The sequence below is a fragment of the Dysidea avara genome, chromosome 9 (genome assembly GCF_963678975.1).
Source record: "Dysidea avara chromosome 9, odDysAvar1.4, whole genome shotgun sequence".
Lineage (NCBI taxonomy): Eukaryota > Metazoa > Porifera > Demospongiae > Dictyoceratida > Dysideidae > Dysidea > Dysidea avara.
This window is the reverse complement of record NC_089280.1, coordinates 11795095-11819587: the sequence shown is the minus strand read 5'-3', so window position 1 is coordinate 11819587 and position 24493 is coordinate 11795095. Positions and strand designations below refer to the sequence as shown.

Sequence of the window (24493 nt, the reverse complement as noted above, 5' to 3'; positions counted from 1 at the left end):
AGTGTATGCACTTATACACACCCTTCCTCCACAGTCATTGAAGTTTATTGTTGATAAATCCCTTGGTGTTTATCAAAAGTAAACTTCCTCTGATTTTGGAGTTGGGTACACCTCATAGCCATGGTTTATATATTATATGTAGGTGCTCGCTCATTGTACAATATTCCTGTCAGTTTTTGTTGTGCATTGCAGTAACCAATAAATAACTGTAGCTTAATTTATATATGTTCCATCTTCATGCAGTAATTCTATCCTTGAACTTCCAACAACATTTTACTACTAAATATTAAAAAGAATGCAGTTATAAGAGAGCAACTAAATTACACATTAAATTAAGCACAATCTTACAAAGTAAATAAAATACATTACTCTAATGTAAACTATTGTACAGGGGTAAGTCAACAGCAAATCTAGTGATACTTTATAGACAAACTATGAAAACAAAACAACTAAGTCATTATCAATATCAATATCATTGGATGAAACACGAGCTTTGATTAAAGTATTTGTTTCACTTCTTACTACCTTGGTGCAGTACTGCATTTGAGAGCTGTTGTAGACTAGAAATAAGGAGTGCAGACTTTGATTATTCATCATAACATTTCCAAGCTTTTCTCCTGCATCAACTCTAATGTTGTTGTTTGAAACGTCAAATATAGTCAAAGTTGAATTGTTACGCAAAGCACTTGCAACCTTTAGGGCACCTTCTGTTTGTAAATCATTATTACTCATGCGTAACCTTTGTAGATTAGTGTTACAAGATATGGCACCTGCAATATGACCTGCTGCTTCACCTCCAATATTGTTGTCGGATATATTAAGTACTATCAGACTTGAAATAGCTTGCAAAGCACTTGCAATTATAACAATACCTGGAGTTTGTAGGTTATTTCCACTCAAATTCAACTTTTCCAGTTTAATGTTCAGCTTCATAAATTCTGCAATATCCTCAGCAGCATCAACACCAATTTGGTTGTTATCAACATCAAAGACTCTCAGTGTTGAGATGTGTTTTAATGCTTTTGCAATCTTAATTACACCATTTGTTTTTAAGCTATTGTCATGCAGGTACAATTTTTGTAATTTGCTAGTTTGAGTTAAGACAGCTGCAACACCATCAGCTGCATCAGAGCTGATATCATTGTCTGCAATGTTAAAAACTGTCAGGGTTGAAATCTTGTATAGAGCTTTTGTAATCCTCGCAGTTCCACCTGTTTTTAAATTGTTGTGATTAAGATGTAGTTTTTGTAACTTAGTGTTGTGAGATAAACACACTGCAATGTCATCTCCTGCTTCATGGCCAATATCGTTGCTTGCAATATTAAATACTTTTAGAGTAGTAACTTTGTGCAAAGCTTTTGCTATCTTAATAGCACCTTCTGTTTTTAACTTATTTTTGCTCAGGTTTATCTCTCGTAATTTAGTGTTACGAGATAAAAACAGTGCAATAACATCTGCTGCTTCAACACCAATACCATTGTTTGACAAATTACATGATGTCAACAATGTATTTTGTAACCTCTGTGCAATCTGAACAGCACCTCCCGTTCCTAAGAAATTACTACCTAAATGTAATTTTTGCAATTTAGTATTATGAGCTAAAACCGCTGCAATATTATTGGCAGCATCAACATGTATACTATTTGATGACATATTAAATACTGTCAGACTTGAAGTATTTTGCAAACCACTTGAGATTTCAATTGCACCCACTGATTGTAACCCATTATTACCAATATGTAATTTTTGTAATTTGTTATTATTAAGTAAAACTTTTGCAAGAGCATCTGCTGCATCGTTAGTAATGTTGTTGTCTGAAAGATTTAATGCTATAAGAGAGGAAGTATTTTGTAAACCTTTTGTTATCTCAACAGTACCTTTTGTTTGTAATTTATTTCCACCAATGTTAAACTCTTGTAAATTAGTATTGAGGAATAAAATGTGTGAAATAGTATTTGCTGCTTTCATACCAATATCATTGTTTGAAATGTTTAATACATTCAAAGTTGAAGTACTGCGTAAACCTTTCATGATCTTAATGGCTCCCACTGTTTGCAAATTGTTATTGCTAAGATACAACTTTTGCAATGTTCTGATCCGAGATAAAGCAATTGCAATATCATCTGCTGCTTCAGCCCCAATATCATTGTTTGAAATGTTAAATTCTTTCAAATGAGAAGTTAATTGTAAAGCTTTAGAAATCTTCCTGACACCTGTAACTCGTAAAAGATTACTACCTAGGTATAACTCTTGCAGTTTTGTATTGTGAAATAAAACACTTGCAACATAATCTGCTGCTTCATCTGTTATACTGTTAGATGAAATACTAAGCACTGTCAAGGTTGAAGTATTGCACAAAGCTTTTAAAATTGTAACAGAACCTGCTACTTGTAAGTTATTGTTACCTAGATATAACTTTTGCAGTTTTGTATTATGGCATAAAATAGCTGCAATATCATCTGCTGCTTCATATGTTATGCTGTTAGATGAAAGACTAACTTCTGTTAAAGTTGAAACATCTTGTAATGCTTTAGAAATCGTCTTGATACCTGTTGCTTGTAAATGGTTATCATGTAGATGCAATGATTTGAGGTTGCTATTGTGAGATAAAACCGTTGCAATACCTTCTGCTGCCTCAACGCCAATGCTATTGGATGAAATACTAAATACAGTCAGAGTTGAATTACTTTGCAAATATTTTAAAATCTTAATGACACCTTCTGTTTTCAAGTTGTTATCCCCCAACCACAACTCTTGTAGTAAGATATTACGAGACAAAGCACCTGCAATAGCATTCGCTGCCTTATCATCAATGTTATTGCTTGAAATACCAAATGCTGTAAGTGAAGAAATCTTTTGTAGAGCAATTGCAATTTTGATAGCACCTGAGGATCCTAAATTATTCCCATCAAGTTCTAATATCTGTAGTCCAGCATTACACTCAATAACTCTTGCAATGCCATCTGCTGCTTCAACTCCAACATCATTATTTGAAATACTAAACACTGTCAGAGTTGAAATATGAAGCAAAGCATTTGCAATTTTAATTGCACCTTTAGATTGCAAAATATTACCACCTAACTTTAATATCTGCAATTTTGAATTTTGTGATATAACAGCTACTATATCATCTGCTGCTTCAACACCAATGTTGTTGTTTGAAATGCCAAACACCCTCAGGGTGAAAGTCAATTTCAAACTTTTTGCAATTTTACTAATGCCTGTAGTTCGCAAATCATTTTCACCAAGCTCTAATGCTTGAAGTTTGGTGTTGCAGGCAATAACACTTGCAATATCACCAGATGCACGAATACCAATGTTATTGTTTGCGACACTAAAAACTGTCATATTTGTAGTATGCTGTAAAGACTGTGCAATTGTGGTAGCACCCTTTGTTTGCAAATTGCTACCATCAATATACAACTGTTTAAGTTTGGCATTACGATAAACAACAGCTGCAATTTCATCTACAATTTCAACCTTGGCACAATTATTAGAAATACTAAACACTGTAAGTGACGAAGCATATTGCAAGGCATTTGCTATCTTAGCAATACCCTCTGCTTGCAAGTTATTCTCATCTAGATATAAACGTTGGAGATTTCTACAACTGGATAAAAACGTTGCAATATTTTCAGCTGCTCCTGCACCTATATTGTTGTTTGAAATACTAAATACTGTGAGAGTATTTTGCAAAACGTTTGTTATCTTGACAATCCCCTCTGTTTCTAAATTATTCTTATCTAAAAGAAGGTGCTGCAATTTTGTGTTATGAGAGAGAAAAGCTGCTATATCATCAACAGCCTCCACACTGATATTGTTGTTTGAAATGCTAAACACTGTTAGCGTTGCAATACTTTGTAAGCCCCTAGCAATGTCAACAGCACCATCTACTTGTAAATTATTTCCATCTAGATAGAGTTCTTGTAGTTTGGAATGTTTAGACAATGCTTTTGCAATTTTATTAGCTGCTTTAATTCCAATGTTATTGTTTGAAATATCAAAAATCCTTAGATCTAATAAATGTTGCAAACTATTTGCAATTTCAATGGCACCTGCTGCTTGTAAATTATTTTTGCTTAAGTCTAAGCATTGTAATTTGGTGTTTTGCAACAAAATCTTTGCAATATCAACTGCAGCATTATTATCAATATTATTGTGTGATATATCAAAAGCTGTCAAAGCACAAATATTATTCAAACCTTTGGCAATCTTAATTGCACCTGCAGATTGAAAATGATTTCCACCCAATTCTAATATCTGCAGTTTAGTGTTTTGAGATAAAAGAGTTGCGATTTCATTGGCTGCTTCAACACCAATATTGTTGTTTGAAATAGTAAATACTGTCAGGGTGGTTACATTTTGTAATGCTTTTACGATTTTAGTTACACCTGCTCCCTGTAAGTTATTTCCACCCAATGCCAATTTCTGTAGTTTTATATTGCAAGTTAAAAAAGTTGCAATGTCTTCTGCTGCTTTAGTACCAACTATGTTGTTTGTAATATTGAACACTGTTAGAGCTGATGTCTTGTGCAATGCGATTGCAATCTTAGCAACTCCTGTTTGCAAATTGTTTCCACCCAGATCTAACACAAGTAGTTTAGTGTTATGAGATAATACAGCTGTAATATCATCTGTTGCTTCAACACCAATATTGTTGTTTGAAATATTAAATACCGTTAAAGTTGAACAATGTTTTAAGGCTTTTGTAATCTTAATGACACCTACTGTTCCTAAGTTATTTCTGCCTATTTCTAATACTTCTAATTTTGGATTATGATTTAAAAGATTGGCAATATCATCTGCTGCCTCCACATTAATATTGTTGCTCGAAACATTTAATAGTGTTAAAGTTGAAATATTCTTCATAGCTTTGATAATCATGCCAACACCTTTTGATTGCAAATTATTTCCACCCAAATCTAATGTATGCAGTTTAGTATTATGAGATAAAAAGGTTGCAAAACAGTTTCCTGCTTTGGCACCAATAGCATTGTTTGAAATACCAAATGACATTAGACTTGAAGTGTTTTGCAAAGATTTTGCAATTTTAATCGCACCTACTGTTTGTAAATTATTATTATGTATATAAAACTTTTGCAGTTTGGTATTTCGTGATAAAACAGTAGCAATGTCATCTGCTGCTTCAACATTAATATTATTACTGGAAATGTTAAATACTGTCAGAGATGAAGTATTCTGCAAACCATTTGCAATCTTAATAGCACCTTCTGTCTGGAAATTATTTTCATCTAGATACAAAAGTTTTAAATTACAATTGTGGGATAAAACAGTTGCAACGTAACCTGCTGCTTCAACACCAATATTGTTGCCTGACATACCAAGTGCTATTAATGTGGCAGTATCTTTCAAACTTTCTGCAATTGTAATAGCACCGAGTGTTTGCAAATTGTTGTCATCTAGATACAACAATTCTAACATAGAATTATGAACTATAATTTCTGCAACATCAGCTGCTGCTTCAATGCCAATGTTCTGATTGGAAATATTTAGTGATGTCAAAGATGGAAAAATTTGTAAATCATCTTTTAATGGTATAAGAATTGCATCTGGTAATGATTTAAGATATGATGCCTTGGTTTCAATGTTGTGACATGCAACGGCTGACAAGAAATCTGCTACCTTTGTGTGTGATGATTTGTATAGACATTCCATTTTTGCAACATGATTCAAAATGACTGCACCTTTTGAGCGTAAGTAATTTCCATAAAATTTCAAGTTACTAATACAAGAACATAGCATATCAACTTTACTGTTGGCCTGATGGACATCAATGTAGTAATTGAATGCCACTTCAGCAACTCCTTTTACACCTATTGTACTAATAAACTTTTTCACTTCCTCTTTCATGGAATCTGCAGCAAATTGAGTACACTTTATATACTGTGGTTTAGAATATACTGCAAGCATTTTATTTTTTCCCTCTATGTATGTGATCAGCAGTAAACTGTCAACACTTTTCTCTGGTAATTTCCCTTTACTTACTGTTTCTTTTAGTTGATCTGCAAACATGTTGATGTTTCTAATTGTTTTACTGTCATATAACATATCAATACAGAGAATTAACTCTTCGGTTTGCCACAATTGCAGAGTACCACATAACTTCTCAATAGATTCATAATGTAAATTATTGGAAGAAATATCAACAGATTTTACCTTAATTTTTACACTTTTGGACTTAAAATATTCATACAGTGCATCACATCTTGTGTCATTAATATCACATTGTGATAAATTAAGCTTTTCCCACTGCTTACATGGCAAATTTAACAGAAAATATGCAAGTGCGTGAACATCATTAGATGACAAGCACTGGTTGCTAAGGTCAATAGTTCCATCACGGAATACATTTTCAACAATCGGCTTAAATACATGATTATCAACATCTTTTAAACAGCACAGGAGGTAAAGACATTTAATTTTATCATTTTGAAATTCTCTTGAAAAGCTTGAGTGCCTACGGAAGCGTTTTCCTGATAGAAAATGATGAAATGCAGCAGTATTACCACCAGTGATACTAACATACATTCGCCATGTATTGCAATAATGAACATCCCAAAAAGTATCATTAAGCACTTTCGACAGTTTACTGTCTTGTAGTGAGGCAATGTAGTTAGCTGCCATGTAATCCCGAGTACCTAAATGAAGGAAATGAAATGATTCATAGTAACAGCCGGCTTGTGGATTAAAATACTTAGCAGTTTTAAATAACCCAAGTCCATACCACTTGGCAGGAGTAAGATTAGAATTAACCTCAGTTGTTGTGAACACAAGCTGATCCTGTTGCAAGGCACTGAAAGCAAACTGAGATACTTCTTTAATTATTTTATCATATGGATCAGGTAACTCATTGAGATTCTGCAAAGTAGTACATACAGATATTTTTTCTTTGTTAAGATAATGACTGATTGTCATGACCACTATCCTCTGATATAAAATTGTTTTAGATTTAAGCAATGCGTTCATAGCACCCCCCACAGTCAAGCAAAGCAGTATACTTAGATTTAAGGGAATGCTACATATTGCTTGAAAGAATAAATTAGATTGCAGAAATTCATCAAGCTGTTTAGCTTTACCTCCTTCATCCTGCAAGGCAGACTGGATAAAATCCCGCTGATTTTCCATAGTAAAACCCAACAATTCTACCCTACGATTAACCTTATCATGGAGTTTTGATGAAGCTGCTGGACGAGATGTGAATACAAGCCCACACTGCGCCAACCATTTACGGCTAATAATATTGTGTATGAAGCACTGTTTACTATTATCAACAGATGTTTCATCATAGCCATCAAGCAGTATGGTAAGATATTTCCCTTTAGTATCAATAAGCCAGTCAGTGGTTTTTTTAACAACTGCATCACTCTGACAAAAATATCTAACAAGCGAACGGATGCCATTAATTTTTTTTACTTGAGCATCATGCATACACAAAAGAAACAGCAGTTTTTTATTATTCATTATCTCCTGATTAGCCCATTGAAATGCAACTTCTTTGCTTAAGATCGTTTTTCCCATTCCAGGTGCTCCTTCAATAAGTATCATGTATGGAGCAGTCAGTTCCCCTTCATAGGGACCAAACAATCCACTGACATTTTTAATAAAACTATTATTGTGTTGCACATCAGCTACAGTTCCTAGAGACACCATTGTTTTTGCTATATACTTGATTTCATCCTCAGTACACTTTTCTTTATGATGAATAATGGATAGCGGAGTATAATGTTTGGGATAATACGGAAGCCAATCATTTTCTGATGGAACAAATCTGCTTTGTTTATACCGCTCCCTTAAATCATGTGTAACATCATCAACATGAAAGTGCTTGTTTTCTGCAATGAATAATACAGACAATTTATAATTGTGGCCATCTTAGCACTAACCTAAATTGTACAAGTAAAATGTTTAATGGTGCAAACTACAAGGTTTTTGCTGAGATGGTCACAATTGTATGCTACACATAATGGATATTATAAAGAGTATATAAAACAGTCTGCATGATAACACTAGAATATTGCTATTATGTACTTGATTTTCTTATAGCTACCACTTTTATACCTCAAACCAAAAATACTACAGCATTATAACTACAGCATCAAGACACACGGTAGTGTGCCGTGCGGCCCAAGAAGCCGGCGCACCACACCGTAAGTATACCGACAGGAAGAAAACGTGATTTTCACACCTTTGCAGCTCTGTGATCCTTCATCTGATTGGAACCAGTTTTGCTGCAGAGGTGCCTGCCAGGTAGGCCACCCCACATATCAAATTTGAAGAAAATTTCCTTAGCCATTTCCGAGATATGAGTGCCCAAAAGTTCATTTTTATTTCTTCATTTTTTTCTTTCTTCCTATTCTTCGTCTTTTTGCACACTTTGAAAAATTGTTATAAAACACAAACGCATATTCTGATCGCCTTGCAATTTGGCACACGTAAAGGGAGTCCAACGAAACATTCTAGTATCAAATTTGGTACAAATTCGGTGAATGGTTCAGGAGGTATGATCGAGTATTCACGTAAAACAAGATCGATTTGTTGTCACACCTACAGGGTAAACCGCTTCATGAAATGAGTTGAAAATTGGTTTGTGGATAGATCAACCATTGTAGGAGTGCCTTTTGGTGGTTTGAAAACAATCAAAATTAAGATCATGGAGATATCACATGAAACCGAAGGTGTGTAACAATTGCACGATCGAGATTCATGAATAAAAATACCAATAATTTTCACGCCTACCAGGCAAACTGCTTAGAACAGTGAGCTGAAAATTGGCATGTAGCTGGAATAGTCATCGTAGAAAGTCCTTGCAGTAGTACAGAACAATCGGTTCACAAACCACTGACTTATGATTCCAAAGCCAACTCCATGTAGCAAATGCGAGATCGAGATACTCTAATAGAACAGTTACCCTAATAGAGCATTCACCTAGTTCATGTTATAGATTGCAAGTTATGCTGTAGAGAGTTCAGCAGCAACCAGTTAATATTTTAGACAATACAGCTACAAGCAAGTCACCTTGCAGAGAGTTCAGCTACAAAGAAACCATCCTGTGGAGAGTTCAGCTACAAACAAATCACCCTGTAGAGAGTTCAGCTACAAACAAATCACCCTGTAGAGAGTTCAGCTACAAACAAATCATCCTGCAGAGAGTTCGGCTACAAAGAAACCATCATGTAGAGAGTTCAGCTACAAAGAAACCACCATGTAGAGAGTTCAGCTTCAAACAAATCACCTGTACAGAGTTCATGCAGCTAGAAACAAATCACCCTGTAGAGAGGTCAGCTGCAAACAAATCACCCTGTAGAGAGTTCAGCTACAAAAAGATCACCCTGTAGAGAGTTCAGCTAGAAGAAGTCACCTTGTAGAGAGTTCAGCTACAAAGAAACCATCATGTAGAGAGTTCAGCTGCAAACAAATCACTCTGTAGAGAGTTCAGCTAGAAGAAGTTACCTTGTAGAGAGTTCAGCTACAAAGACACCATCATGCAGAGAGTTCAGCTGCAAACAAATTATCCTGTAGAGAGTTCAGCTAGAAGAAATCACCTTGTACAGAGTTCAGCTACAAAGAAACCACCATGTAGAGAGTTCAGCTACAAAAAGATCACCCTATTATGTATAGAGAGTTCAGCTAGAAGAATTCAACTTGTAGAGAGTTCAGCTACAAAGAAACCGTCATGTAGAGAGTTCAGCTGCAAACAAATCACTCTGTACAGAGTTCAGCTAGAAGAAGTAACCTTGTAAAGAGTTCAGAGCGAAACTGCCATTTAGAGAGTTCAGCCTCAAACAAATCACCCTGTAGAGAATTCAGCTACAAACAAATCACCCTGTAGAGGGATCAGCTAGAATAAGTTACCTTGTAGAGAGTTCAGATACAAAGAAACCATCATGTAGAGAGTTCAGCTACAAAGAAACCACCATGTAGAGAGTTTAGCTGCAAACAGATCACCTGTAGAGAGTTCAGCTAGAAACAAATTACCCTGTAGGGAGATCAGCTAGAAGAGGTCACCTTGTAGAGAGTTCAGCTACAAAGAAACCACCACATAAAGAATTCAGCTGTAAATAAATCACTTGTAGAGAGATCAGCTAGAAGAAGTTACCTTGTAGATAGTTCAGCTACAAACAATTCACCCTGTAGAAAGATAAGCTAGAAGAAGTCACCTTGTAGAGTGTTCAGTTACAAAGAAACATCATGTAGAGAGTTCAGTAATAAATACATGTATTATATATAATTTGTACATTTACTGATAAAATCAGAAATATTTAAAGTATTTAACATCTGCTTCATCTTTTCTCCTTCCTGTGGTAAAGAAAAAAAGATAGGTTATACAAATATAAAAAGAAGTGAAATCTAATCCAAAACAGCCAAGCTGTAAAAAAAGAGTGCGGCCCTGAGAAAGTGAAAAAAGATGTGAAAGCCAAGGTGGCGGCCAAGAAATGGCTGTGATGGTAGGTTAATGGTAAAAATTTTAATAATGACAATTCAGGTGAATTTTGTGCCAAGACCAAGTGGCACCAAATTCACCTGAATTGTCATTATTAAAATTTTTACCATTAACCTACCATCACAGCCATTTCTTGGCCGCCACCTTGGATTTCACATCTTTTTTCACCATAGCCTTTCTGAGGGCCGGACTTTTTTTTTTACAGCTTGGCTGTATTGGATTAGATTATATTTCATATATAATCCTATGGTCAGAGCTAAATCATGATACTGTAACTTCGAGTTGCTAAGTGCATGTGTCTATTAAATGTATATTATCAAGAGTTCATAATATATATACTAAGGAGAGTATCCTACTCTCATATACCCTTGTAGAAGGGCGTATCGTGAAGTTATGACGTAGAACTTCCGAGTTCGCCCGTTTTTCTTTGTATAATTAATGATGTCATTAGTTGAACATGGTATTGATTGAACGTGTGCCTAACAACGTCGCTAGCAACCAAATTAACTCCAGCTCTAAGAGTATCTCACCGAACTACAATCGTTCTTTCATGGGTTAAGACCGTTTCGTAGGTATTTCTTGCTAGGCCATTCGCGAATACGGATATCCTGAGCATCGCGAGTGTGAAACGGTGCTAACGATTCTTGCACTTTTACGGCTTCCCGTACGTCACAAACCACTACATCTTGTCGTTACATCATAACTTCACGATACGCCCTTCTACAGGGGTATATGAGAGTAGGATACTCTCCTCAGTATATATATTATGAACTCTTGATATTATTTGTAAAGCGCATTTCTTGTAATAACAATGGCTGATAATCGCACATGGCCCAACACGAGATGAACAAGAGGAGAAGTTGGAAAAGTTTGTCAATGGTTCTGGGACTTGCAAAAGATATGAGTTAAACACAAAAACTGTTCTGAAATGGATCAAGGATAAAAGGAAGATTCGCAATAGCCAGGAAGCCAAACAGTTCAAGTGTACTTCGTAATGTTGAGGATTCACTCTATAAGGAATATTGGAGCTTATGCCAATGGGGACTGAAGGTTAAGGCTGGTGGTTCTAGACTATAGGATGAAACAGATGCTTCAAGAAAGGTACCCAAATGCTGAATTTTCTAATGGGGTGGCTGATGGTTTTAAATGACACGTTAACGTTGGTCTTCGGTGACCAACTAACAAAGCACAACACACACCGGCTGATAAAGAACAGCTTTTTCAAAGGTTTCATCAAAAAACTAGGCAGGAGTCAAAGTCTTGGGAGCAGAGGGAATAAGGCCGATTTAGAAGTAGCAGTCTGGCTAATATGGATCAAATTCCACTTCCATTCGTACATGGAAATTTTACAGCCAGCAATTGTAGAATTTTGCTAACTGAATGGATTGCAAATGCTTGGGAGGAAGTGTCTGCAAACCAGGATATTGCAATACAAGGCTTTAAAAAGTGTGGAATATTTGTCAGTAGGTGGGTCCGAGGATGATCAATAAATATAAAGGGTTTGGAAGGGTATAAAGTTGATGACAGTGATCCTTTTGCTAGCTCTGAGGATACTGGTAACAACTTAGAAACAACTATCAGCGAAAGTGATGCCTTGTCTGATTCTGATAATGATAGCCATTGTGATGATGATGTACGTGTAATTGTTCTTTCTTCAGAGAGTGAGCCATCCAATGACAAAAGGTTACTTCAGAAGTCTACAGATCGAGTCATTTAGCTCCATCCCTAATGAGGAAATATTTCATCCATTTTTGTGGATGGATTACACAGTAGATGTATAATCTATAGCTCACAATCACTTTACTGTATGTTAAAGAAGTGTGCATATCATTTAGTGAGTGTACTGTATATTCATTACCATTATATCCATCTTGTATGTAATACAACTACGTATTTCATGCTATTCATATTCAATCAGTCGTCTCTTAACTTTTGACTCAGATCTTTTTCTTGGCATTGAAAGTTATCAATGCATGATACGTCTAAGCCAATACTGCGCTTCCTATGCCCAGTAATTACACACACAACATTTCCACGATGCTCAATGAAATACAACACAAGAGACGTGAAATTTCTTGTGGCACATGCCTGATGATAATGTCTCCCCAGCACCTGCATTTCCTTTCACCATGCATGGAGCAAAGCAGTCTTTTGCATTGTGGTACACGAAGGATTTCACCCACAAACGGAGCCCAATTATCATTATACATGTGGTGATAACAAACTACACTATCCCAACGTAGAGATTCCATGTACATACAAAAACAGAGATTATGCTCGCAATTTTGTTCACTACATTGCTGAAAGCCAGACAGCAGTTTTCTGCTAACCTAAAATTGTGCTCATTTTACAGTGTTCTGATGGATGCTTCTACCGACAAGGGGCGTGTAGAGAATGAACTATTCGTTATTCTACTATTGTAAAAGAGATGATGTATTACTGGAAGTAACCACCCATGCAAGGTACTTTTGTATGTTAGAGCCAACTAAGAGTGATGCAGATGGAATCAGAAGAAAGCTCCGCTTCTGGTGATGATGATCGTTTGATTGAAGTGAAGGCAGCCCTTGTAAGTATCATTGATATTTTACGTGCTCCCCTTCAGGCTAAAGGAGTTGACCTTACCTCAACCTTGGATGAGATTGAAGACATTGTAGAGTACGCCAGGGTTTACCTTCGGATTGGACATGAAAGTTACAGGAAGATATGGTATCAGCTACACTCTTCACCTGATTAGTCAAGTGGCCTAATGTGCTACTGGTCAGTGAATTGCTTTTTAGCTTACCTTTCTCAACTGGTAAAGTTGAACACTTGTTTTCTACTTTGAAGATACTCAAGAATGAAACAAGGACGAATCTCAGTTGTTCCACACTTAATGATCTGCTGGAAGTGAACACGGAAGGTCCCACTCTGAATGACTTTTCAGCTGATGCAGCAGTGGACCTATGGTAGAGTGATTGTTCATCTGGAAGAAGAGTTAACCAAAAGCCTCGAAAAGAGTCTGAAAATGAACTAGATTTGCAGCAGTGGGATAACTGGTTCATGATGATGAAGAACTCTCCAGCTCAGCTCCAAGTGATTCTCACCAATGGCAATCTGATTCCTGAATCATCAGAAATGAGATGAACTGTTAACAACATGAATTATGATAAATAACTTTCTTTACAAACGTCAGCTTTCATGTAGTATACTATATCTAATCCAAAACAGCCAAGCTGTAAAAAAAGAGTGCGGTCCTGAGAAAGGCTATTCTGAAAAAAGATGTGAAATCCAAGGTGGCGGCCAAGAAATGGCTGTGATGGTAGGGTAATGGTAAAAAATTTAATAACAACAATTCAGGTGAATTTGGTGCCGCTTCACAAAATTCACCTGAATTGTCATTATTAAAATTTTTACCATTAACCTACCATCACAGCCATTTCTTGGCCGCCACCTTGGATTTCACATCTTTTTTCACCATAGCCTTTCTCAGGGCCGCACTCTTTTTTTACAGCTTGGCTGTTTTGGATTGGATTTCACTTCTTTTTGCATTTGTATACCCCAAAGCCGGCCTATGGCCGGCTTTAGGGCTTTTTAACCTATCATTTTTTTTCTTTACCACAGGAAGAAGAAAAGATGAAGCAGGTGATTTCTTTGTAGCTGAACTCCCTACAAGGTGATCCTTCTAGCTGATCTCTCTACCAGATGACTTGGTTGTAGCTGAACTCTCTACAGGGTGATTTGTTTGTAGCTGAACTCTCTACAAGGTAACTTCTTCTAGCTGAACTCTCTACAGGGTGACTTGTTTCTAGCTGATCTCTCTACAGGGTGACTTGTTTCTAGCTGAACTCTCTACAGGTGATTTGTTTGCAGCTGAACTCTCTTACATGGTGGTTTCTTTGTAGCTGAACTCTCTACAAGGTGACTTCTTCTAGCTGATCTCTCTACAGGATGACTTGTTTCTAACTGAACTCTCTACAGGGTGATCTGTTCATAGTGGAACTTTCTACTGGGTGATTTGTTTGCAGCTGAACTCTCTACATGATGGTTTGTTTGTAGCTGAACTCTCTATTAGGTACCTTCTTCTAGCTGATCTGACTACAGGGTGACTTGTTTGTAGCTGAATTCCCTACAGAATAACTTGCAATGTAATATAATTGAGTAAATTATAAATGCAGTTGAATGCTTTATTAGGGTGACTGTTCTATTAGAGTATCTCGATCTCGCATTTGCTACACGTAGTTGCCTTTCGAATCATAACTCAGTGATTTGTAATCCGATTCTTCTGTACTACTGCAAAGACTTTCTATGATGATTATTCCAGCTACATACTGATTTTCAGCTCGTTGCTCTAAGCGATTTGCCTGGTAGACACGAAAACTAATAGTTGCTTTATTCATAAAAATCGATCGCGTAATTTTGACACAGGTTGGGTTTAGTGTCATATCTCCATGGTCTTTATCCCGATTCATTTCAAACCACAAAAAGGCACTCCTACGATGGTTGCTCCATCTACATATCAATTTTCAACTGATTCCTCCAAGGGGTTTACTCTGTGGGCGTGACAGACATTCGACCTTATTTTACACAAATAATCAGTCATAACTCCGTGAATGTTTATCGGATTTCTACCAAAGTTGGTATGGAGATCCGCCTTAATGCGCCCTTTAAGTGTACCAAATTTTGGTCCAATCCGAGCATGTATTTGTGTTTTATGGCGAATTTTGCGAAGTGTGCGAAATGAAGATGAAGAAGAAAAAAAATGAAGAAATTAAAACAAAATGTTTGTTCACTCGTATCTCGGAAATGGCTAAAGTGATTTTCTTCAAATTTGGTATGTAGACTCCCCTAACTGGGCGGCACATCTCTAGCAAATTTGGTTCCAATCGGATAAGGGATCACAGAGCTACATAGGTGTGAAAATTATGTTTTCTTTCTTCCTGTTAATATACTCACAGTGTGGCGCGCCGACTTCTTGGGCCGCACGACACACTACCATGTGTCTTGATTATGTCTAGTGTATGTGAAAAATGTCTTAAACTATATTATTATGGAATAAGAGACAAAACCATATAAAACCACCAAAATTGGATGTCTGCATGAGTATGCAAATTTTCGAAATTTTCCTGGGGGGCATGCCCCAGACCTCCCTAGAAGGCTTAATGCTTTGCATTTCAGAAGCACACTGTGGAGCTACTTCTACTTTGTAATGTATCGGAACAGTCTCACCAATGGCTGACCAAATCATGCTGTGGTCTGACAAAGTTCAGTCCAAAACAAAAAGTTATTTTAATCCCCAAAGTGTAACCAATATTATGTTTGAAATACATGCAAGTTAACACATGATCACTATGGCTGTCTGAAATTCCTCCATCCGAAATGCTACTAATATTTGTAGCTACCAGTGACTGTTTCAATTTGAAATCAATTTAAATGATTTTGTCAGCAGAATTAAAAATAATAAGTAAAAAACAAAAAAAGGATTACAAAAAGATGAAACAATTAAGCTAGTCCAATACATACTCTGTTTTATTGGAGTTCACTTCTTTAGCATTAACCTGTGTGTAGTAACTATGTATGTATTAACTACATTGCTAAACACATGCAAACATATATACATGATGTAACAATAAGTTGGACAGGCATATTCTTCCCATATATTGAAACAAAAAAAAAGCCAGTGGAGTATGTTTTGCAGTTGCTTTAGGGCTTTCTTCTGCTCATTGTCAAGCTTCCCTATGATTCAATAGCCAATGTTACCAATATATACTCTGGGAAGAAGGAACGACTACATTGTAGTGCAAAACTATTAACTGTTGTTACAACTCAGACTTATCCATTCACCTTGCAGGGTTGCGGACCATTGTTGGATGTCACCTAGCAGCATATTCCTGTTTCAAAGCTAATTATTTGGCAAGATTTAGTTGCTTAATGTTTTGTTATGTGGTGACGTTTGTCCTAATCATGGCCCATCTCATTACCCTTGTGGAGTTTGTGCAACCTACTTATGGGGCCCTGCTTTGTGATACCCGTGGTACGTAACTGGTTCCACATCAGTGCACCAGGATTTCTCCAGATGAATATGACAATTATAGTATGATGAGTCAGTTTGACTGGTCATGTTTGTTGTGCTTGTTTGATCTTTTGCCAACTGATGATGTATTTAATTTAAGCACTGACACTATGTATAATGATTCCAAGTTGGATAATACATTGTTGTTACAAGCTGATTTATTTGGAAGATCTCTCTCTGCAGACCTATGTATGTGTTGCTCACCATAATGTACAAGGTTTTCTGTCAAAATTTACTGAAACTTGCCAGTGGCTTCATTCCAGCCATGGTTCCAATGCTATTGCTTGCTGTAGTGAAATGTGGTTACAAAATGATAGAATCCCTGCTGTACCAGGATTTGTTTCTTATTGATCTCCATTATTAGGAAGACCTACAGGGAAAAGGCTATTGCTTGGATATTGTATACTTATTTCCAATGCCGTAGTACTTTCTCACCCAGAGATATGTGAAAATTCTTGACAGTCAACTACATGTTTAGCTGTTTCAGCATAGTCACACTGCTGTGCTGTCTGTTTATCAATCTCCTGGTACATGTTGCAAACTGTTGTTACTGAATTGCATTCTATATTGTTAAAACTGTCAATTCATGTTAAAACACTTTTTTTGTTGCAGGGGACTATAAATTGATATTTCTTCTAATTTATCTATGTCAAAGAGATGACGTCTGCCTAACCCAACATATTAATGAATCTAGTAGAGGGTGCAATGATTCTGCTACTCTTAATGACCACATTAGTAGCAGTCAACTGTCCATTGCTCACTCATTTAAGGCAGTGGGATTAAGATATCATTTTATATAATGTGTCGATTTTAAAGCTCTTGTGTGGTCTCAGGAAGCTAGAACTAGGGCTGAGTGATACTGCCATTTTAGTATCACGATCGATACTAAAGCCACTATTCACGATACTGAATAGTTCACGATACTTACAAATAAGTCAATCATAGCTGGTGCTACATTGCATATTCTCAGCATTCCTGCAGGAAGTCCTTATAGGTGATAGCAAACTAGCCACTATCATCCTTGTTTACAGTAACAGTTATTGTAACACATGCTTTGAGGTTGTTATGGTGTTCACACCTCTCTGCAGGGGAAACCAGATGGGTGGACTTTATCATTTACAAGGATTCTTAGCCTAGTACTGCATAACAAATGGATTTTTAATGACAGTAATGTACAGGCATGGTATCACGATAGCTAATAACAAAATATCGCGATATCGATAGTTTCAAAACATCGCGATATATCGCTAAAACGGTAGTATCGCTCAACCCTAGCTAGAACCATGTGGATTTTGAAAATGTGGCTGCGATAAGCTACAAGAGGCCTTGCATTTACTCCTCGGCATGTAACCTCTACATTTGATTACTGATGGGAGATGCTCCATTCAATTTTACATTTTTACTTGACTCATTGAATTCAATTGCTCCATTGCAAAAGGTTACATCAAGGAAAGCAAAGAGGCCAACTCCATGACTTAATGATTGCATTGCTGGCAAGATAAAGACAAAGAATCACAATAAATAAACTACCACTCACTCTGGTAGTGATGAAGATAAAGAAGTTTACTGTAGACTTCAGGAATGCGGTGGCTCAGCCTAAAGCCAATCCGAAGCTTGCTGCTTACTTGTGGAAATGTGTGAATGGTGTGGCTGCTCACAACAATTCTCGAAAGCCTGAGCTTGCCACTTGAAACACTGCCTGACAATGTCTTAGCCAACCACTAGCTGAAAATGTTATTGTTGGGAGAGCCACTGTCATCTCTCAGTGGTGGGGAGCCATGAGGCTCCAGATTGTTGGCCCCATCACTGAATTTCAGGAACATTCTTAAGGACTGTTTTGGGGCATAATGCCTAATGGGCGGAGTAGACACAAGTAAGAGCTGTGTCAGATACTAGCAATTCGTGACCGGATAGGGCCTTGGTATATTTCTCAAGAAGGGAAAGGGTTGCTAACAAACGTGAGCAGCTTCACAAGTAATTTACAGCAGTTTTTTATAAGCTTGCACAGTACAGAGCAAGGGCACCAGAACACGTGACAAAACCAAGAGGAATGCAAGTTCAAAAAGCCATACGTGGTTACACGGTTGTGAGTATGAGCAAGTATATTATCTGAGTTGTCCACCCTGGGTTTCTTGGACCTTAGTTCTTCATTGTTTTGGTCAGCCTTGTGAACACACTACAACACACTAAAAGACAAGGAGACTTTTAGAGGAAGCTATTTAACCCATTGCTAACTATAGCACTCATTCTTTACTAACAAATGCAAAATCAATTCATGTGTAACCGCCACCCCCTCCCTGGATCATGTGAGTAGGCTTCTATAGTCCTGCTGAGCCATGGAGCTGTCTCACCATTCCACTGCACCAAGATAGACAGTTGTGAGAAGGGCCACTCATCAGTTAAACTACTATATTATATAGGAGTGGCTTCAAAGTCATAAATATTTCACGACCACTGAGATTATTATAAAGTTAAATATTTCTGTAATGTAACCAGCTTGTATTGCTGATTGTATTTACAATTTGCCATTGATTTCAACACTTCTCTTTAAGACAATTTGCTGGGAAATAGTCAAGGCAATACCTGCCATACAGTCCCTGTAAACTGTTTGGAATATGGTTTTAGTAGGATTATATGTAAACGTTGCTTAATTTTCAGATACAATAGTGACCGTCTCAGCAAAAATCCAACTTGTTTGTGCAACTTCCGGTTTAAAATAAAACTTCTCGACATTATCTGCAGTGTCCAAGGAATGGATCACCAAAGTTTCAGCCTTCTATGGTGAGTAGTTTTGGAATTATAGCGATAGACAGTAGGAAGAGCAAGATAATTGATTTGCACAGCAACTAAACTGAATATTAACTACAGTGGAACCTCGATTATCCAAACTAATTGGGAGAAAGGGTATTCATATAATTGAATAGTACGTAAAATCGAACTTCCATACATTTATATACAGAGCTTTGCTCAACTACTCTAATAAAACATACACTTGTTGACAAAATACCTTAACTGAGCATCGATTTGGTGTTCGGATAGTTAATCAGTGTTCAGATAATTGAGGTTCCACTGCATAAGTGCTTACATTTGCAGCTATAATTTCCATTTGCATTAGTCTATAACATTGCAATTTGGCTTAAAATGTTCAGCATGGATTAGCAAATTAGCCAAAGGATAGTGTTAGCCCTGTAGTCACTTACCAATATGGGTATGAATGTAGTTTAATTGAAGAAGTGATGATAATCTTGCTTAAGTTTACCACGTTGTAAACAAATGCATGTGACACGCATACCATTGGGGCTACAGAAAAGAAACAAAGATTTTCAAACTCTTCATGACCAGGAGAATAAGATGATACATAATTTTAATTGATTTGAGTCTTCTTTCTCCAAGTAATGGCCCTAAACTTGCATATTTTTTCTTTGTAGGATGCATAATTTACAATTAAAAAAATTGATTTTCTCAATACACATGCTTGAACAAGTCGGGTTTTTGCTGAGATGGTCACAATTACTACTTAGACTGCACAACAACAATTGCATACTTTGAAACATACATACATACAGTATTTACCTTGTTTATTACTACTGAGTAATAGTCTCAAATCTAATTTTTCAAAATCTTGACAAAGGTAATGATTTGCAGCTAGAGCAGCAGTGGGTTTCCATTTCTCTGTTTTTTCACCAGCATAATCACATACTCCTTTAACTATAATGCAATCCATCTTACTTGTCATGATACCAAAGCCTTCCATCTCATATCCTTTTGCATCTTTACAGTGAGCTTGAAGAAGTTCCTTCCTTTTCTTGGCATCATGTAAAGTTTCAGAATTGCTTAGAAATGGACCTGAAATAACAGCAGAATGTCGTTTTTTATCTTTTGTGCATGGAAAATGCCAATCATGTTTCCTTAGTAAACGATCAAACATATATTTAGAAACTGGTAAAACATTTCCTTGCGGGACAATTTCTCCATCTCTGAACTTCTTCAATGAACAATCATGAATTCTTTCTGCAATCAGCACATCACCAAATTTAACATCATTTTCAGGGAAGCCAGCTGCAACTCCAACTGCAATAATAATCTGCATATCATGAAAAATGTCCCTATCAGCATGAAGAGCAGCATCCCTGCCATGGCCTTGCCTGACTTGTGTTACAGCAACAGGACACATCCCATATCTTCCAATCAGAAATATCCGAGGATCAAAGCTGGACCCATACTTTGCTTTATGATGGACTTCTAGAACAACCTTGCTATGATCTGGTGGCTTCAAGAAACACTTGGTAGCAAGAACTTCATAATCATCGACCACTACTATCATAGCTTGGACTTTAGCAACTATTTCTTTTTGTTTTTGATCTAGGTCAAAATAGTTCATTGCCTCTATTTGAACATTAGCTTCTCTATACATTTTTTCCAAATAATTATTATCATATAAAGGCTCTACATAAATTAAAAAGCAATGCATGGTTGTAAGAACTTATACACACATCACATACTTGTACTACATAAATAAGATATTTAAGACTTAAAATTAATTCAAACACTCCTTACCTTCATCAGTATTGCAGTTGCAGCCATTTTCCTTAGATGAGTTTGATGCTTTCACAGAGTCTTTCTGGTTTGTCTTGCAACCATTTGCTAAACATAAGTATGAGGGATATCATACAGAATGGTAGTACGTACTTTCTTACACAAAAATACCACCCAAAAACCAGCCTCACTGTTCCTTCATAACAGCTTGGTGGTATTGGATAGGCATAGCTAAGCCCATAAATGTCTTAAGAGCAACCCCAAACCCTTCCAACAAGTTTCTACAGTAATCTATCCCATGCCGCTATCATAAAAAACGATTACATGACCATATTATGGTATCAGGTACTTAAACCATAACCAATACTGATTCAATACCATCAAAAATGGCCACACTGATAAAAATATCCGTATTGGTGCAGACCTTATAAGCGTCCTTGACCCTTATAAGCATCTTTGACGTTTATAAGTACCTGGCACCTATAAGCTCCTGCTACTACATATGTCATGCACAGTATACTTTGAAGTTTAGCTATTAATGAGTTATTAAAAATACAGTATAGATACTGGTGAGTATGTATCTAAACAGATTATACACCCATACATTGACAGACATTCAGAATGGTACAGTGATCACTGAAGGTGAAGCCAGAGGTGTCATTCTTCAAGTTTCTAAAACAGCACAGATACTTGGACTTGTACAATAACCTACATTTACTGAATCCACAATTTTGTTGTTGTAACGTTCATTGGACCACTGGCAGAACTTCATTGAAACTTTTCAGTGAGCAATTACGAAGAAACCACTACACTTGGAGTACATTATTATGGTAGTTTACGGGATTCTCAATAAAAGCTAGTAGTAATTTACGTCATTTAGGTCGACAGTTACTCACAAATGCTACCGTATGTTCCAATAACACGAAACTCACAGAAATGTGAGTTTTTTCTCTTCTAATAGAGGAGTTTAGCATAAGCAGAAATATTTTAATTGATCTGTTAATTGCTGTTGCACAACTACTGAATGCTGTGGTTAGCCATAAAAATGTACAGAAATCATTGTGAAATGGATGACCATGGACACTAAAACCATTGTTATATGGAAACAAAAGGAGATGCTCCAGTCTTGTAAACAGCACCTGAAACTACATTGATTTCTATATACATGTTTTGGTGGTTGTCTGCTGGTCATAGTTACAAGTTGCTGAAGTTGAAAATACCTGGTGAAAGTGTTCTGGTATTTAGGTATGCAAACAGATGCTTGTTTCTATGTTTTGATCAAAGAACAACACAAGAACAAGCATCAGAATCACCTGAATAGTGTTTACAAATAAGCTAAACTTCATATTTGCTTGTTAGCCTGTCTGGTCAATTGTAGTATTCATATTCCATGGAATCAATGAAATTATTTATTACCAAGCTTTGCCAATCAGTTCTGAGTAGTTTTCAAGTAGAAACTCAGAAGTATCAGCCTTGGAAAGCGTTGTTTTGTGAATCTTTAACTTTATGGCGCCATAACTCGCTAACCCTTTATCCTAGTAATACGTAGCAGACAACCATGAAACGAAAGAGAAATCAATGTCGTTCCTATCTATGTACAAAAAATTGGAACATACCATATACTTTGTAAGTAATGGAGGTTTTATTGTTGGTTATCATCGTTTTTCCAATGGCTTTAATACATTTTTATGGGCATCCAGTGGTTGCGCAATATGCAAGTAACGCTAATTGCATTTCCAGACGCTTGTACTAAACCCCCTATTGCTCAAAGATTGGACTAAGTAGCCCCGAGTTATGGATTAATAAAAACAGTACACTTTGGACGATAATGAGTTGAAAAATGTGGTAGAAGACAACTTAGCTATATACTAGTTTTATAAATCTGTCGAGTCATCAACTTTGTTAAACAGTACTGGTGAGTCGTCACTAGCAACCATTCAGCCCCATCAACCAGCTACATCTCAACCAGCTATGTCTCAACCAGCTTGTCACATTCAGCTCACCGAAGATGATATTCCAGGTGCTCACCTCAACGAATCATACAAGTGTCACAATACCCAAGCTCTAAAATGCTCATTTCACAACACTTTGTGCATTCCAAGCCTTTGTACCCTGGCTGTGCCCCATTTCTTCAGCAAAGCAAATCTAACTACTCCCAAGTGCTTGTTTGGCTCATTAATGATATTGCCATTTCTGAAATGTCTGCTACAGACATGAGTAAACCTTTTTATACAGTTGATGGGTAACCCAAACTCTGAAATTCATTCTTTTCGAATACGATAAAAGGAAGCCAACGGGTCCTTCTGTGAATTTCCACAAACTACGCAGCGATCTCCAGGAATATTCAACTAGAATGATTTTACAGCAGTTCCTTATTATAGGAGTGATATATTTTTCATACTTATACGGTCAGATTTGTTAGAAACGTAGTGATTTCACAGTGGAGTCTACCTGTGATAAGTACTCCGGACGTGAGGTTAACACAATTGTGACCATCTCTAGATAGGCACAACCTCTGAATTTTTTTATTATCTGCATTGTCCAAGGAATGGTTCTTTTAGTCAATTATGGTGAGTAGTTTTGGAATTACAGCAACAGACAGTAGGAAGAACAAGGAAATCGATTTGTACAGTGACTATACCAAAAATAAACTACAGGTGCTTACACTTTAGTCTACAAAGTTGGAATTTGGCTTACAATGCTCACCATGGATTGACAGATCAACCAAGGTATAGTTTAACTCTGCGGTCACTTGCATATAGGTGTATGAAGGCGGTTTTGCTGAAGAAATGGTGACGATTTTGTTTACATCTACTGTATTGTAAACAAACACACATGACACACAAACCATTGAGGCTACAGAAATGAAACAAAGATTTTCAAACTCCCCATGAGTAGGCGAATAAGATGGTGTATAGGTTTAATCAATGTAAGACTTCCTTTCCTGAGTAATGACTTGATTAAACTTTGCATAAAATTTTCTTTGCAACATGCGTAATTTTACCATTTAAAAAAAATTCATATTTCTCGAAATACATGCTTGTGCGAACTAGACGGTTTTTTGCTGAGACAGTCACAATGGAATTCTTCAGGTGGGTAGGGCTATACCACTCTGCTTCATTGAATAGCTTAAACTCATGTACCCACTAATTATGCTGGAGTGATTTTGCAGAATATATGTAGGTAGGTGAAGATAAACATCTTCTAGCAAGTCAGTCTCAGTTTTACTTGTGAATCTATGCAATGGTTATCCTCTTCATATCATAACATAATATACTACAATTTGTTAAGTCAAAATCGTAACAATTCCAAAATCCAATAATCATTTTATGGGCAATACTGTACAATACCAGTGTCCTTTGTTTTCTGTCCTTAGACCATGAAATGGACCAATATAACTTCGATTCTTTTGAAAGGTTTCAGACCGGATGGACCACTTCTTCGAT

General features: G+C 36.6%; 1 protein-coding gene across 1 annotated transcript in view; it reads right to left on the bottom strand.

Annotated features, from left to right (window-relative positions):
- Window positions 1–267: 267 nt before the first annotated feature.
- Window positions 268–24493, bottom strand: part of LOC136266340 (uncharacterized) — a 41420-nt gene continuing 17194 nt past the window's right edge. Inside the window, exons 2-4 of the mRNA XM_066061357.1 lie at window positions 21069–21155; window positions 20085–20957; window positions 268–7853 (exon numbers count right to left, since the gene is read on the bottom strand). Coding sequence (XP_065917429.1) covers window positions 433–7853; window positions 20085–20957; window positions 21069–21155 — 8381 coding nt within the window. The 3' untranslated portion in view covers window positions 268–432. The remainder of the gene's footprint in view (window positions 7854–20084; window positions 20958–21068; window positions 21156–24493) is intronic.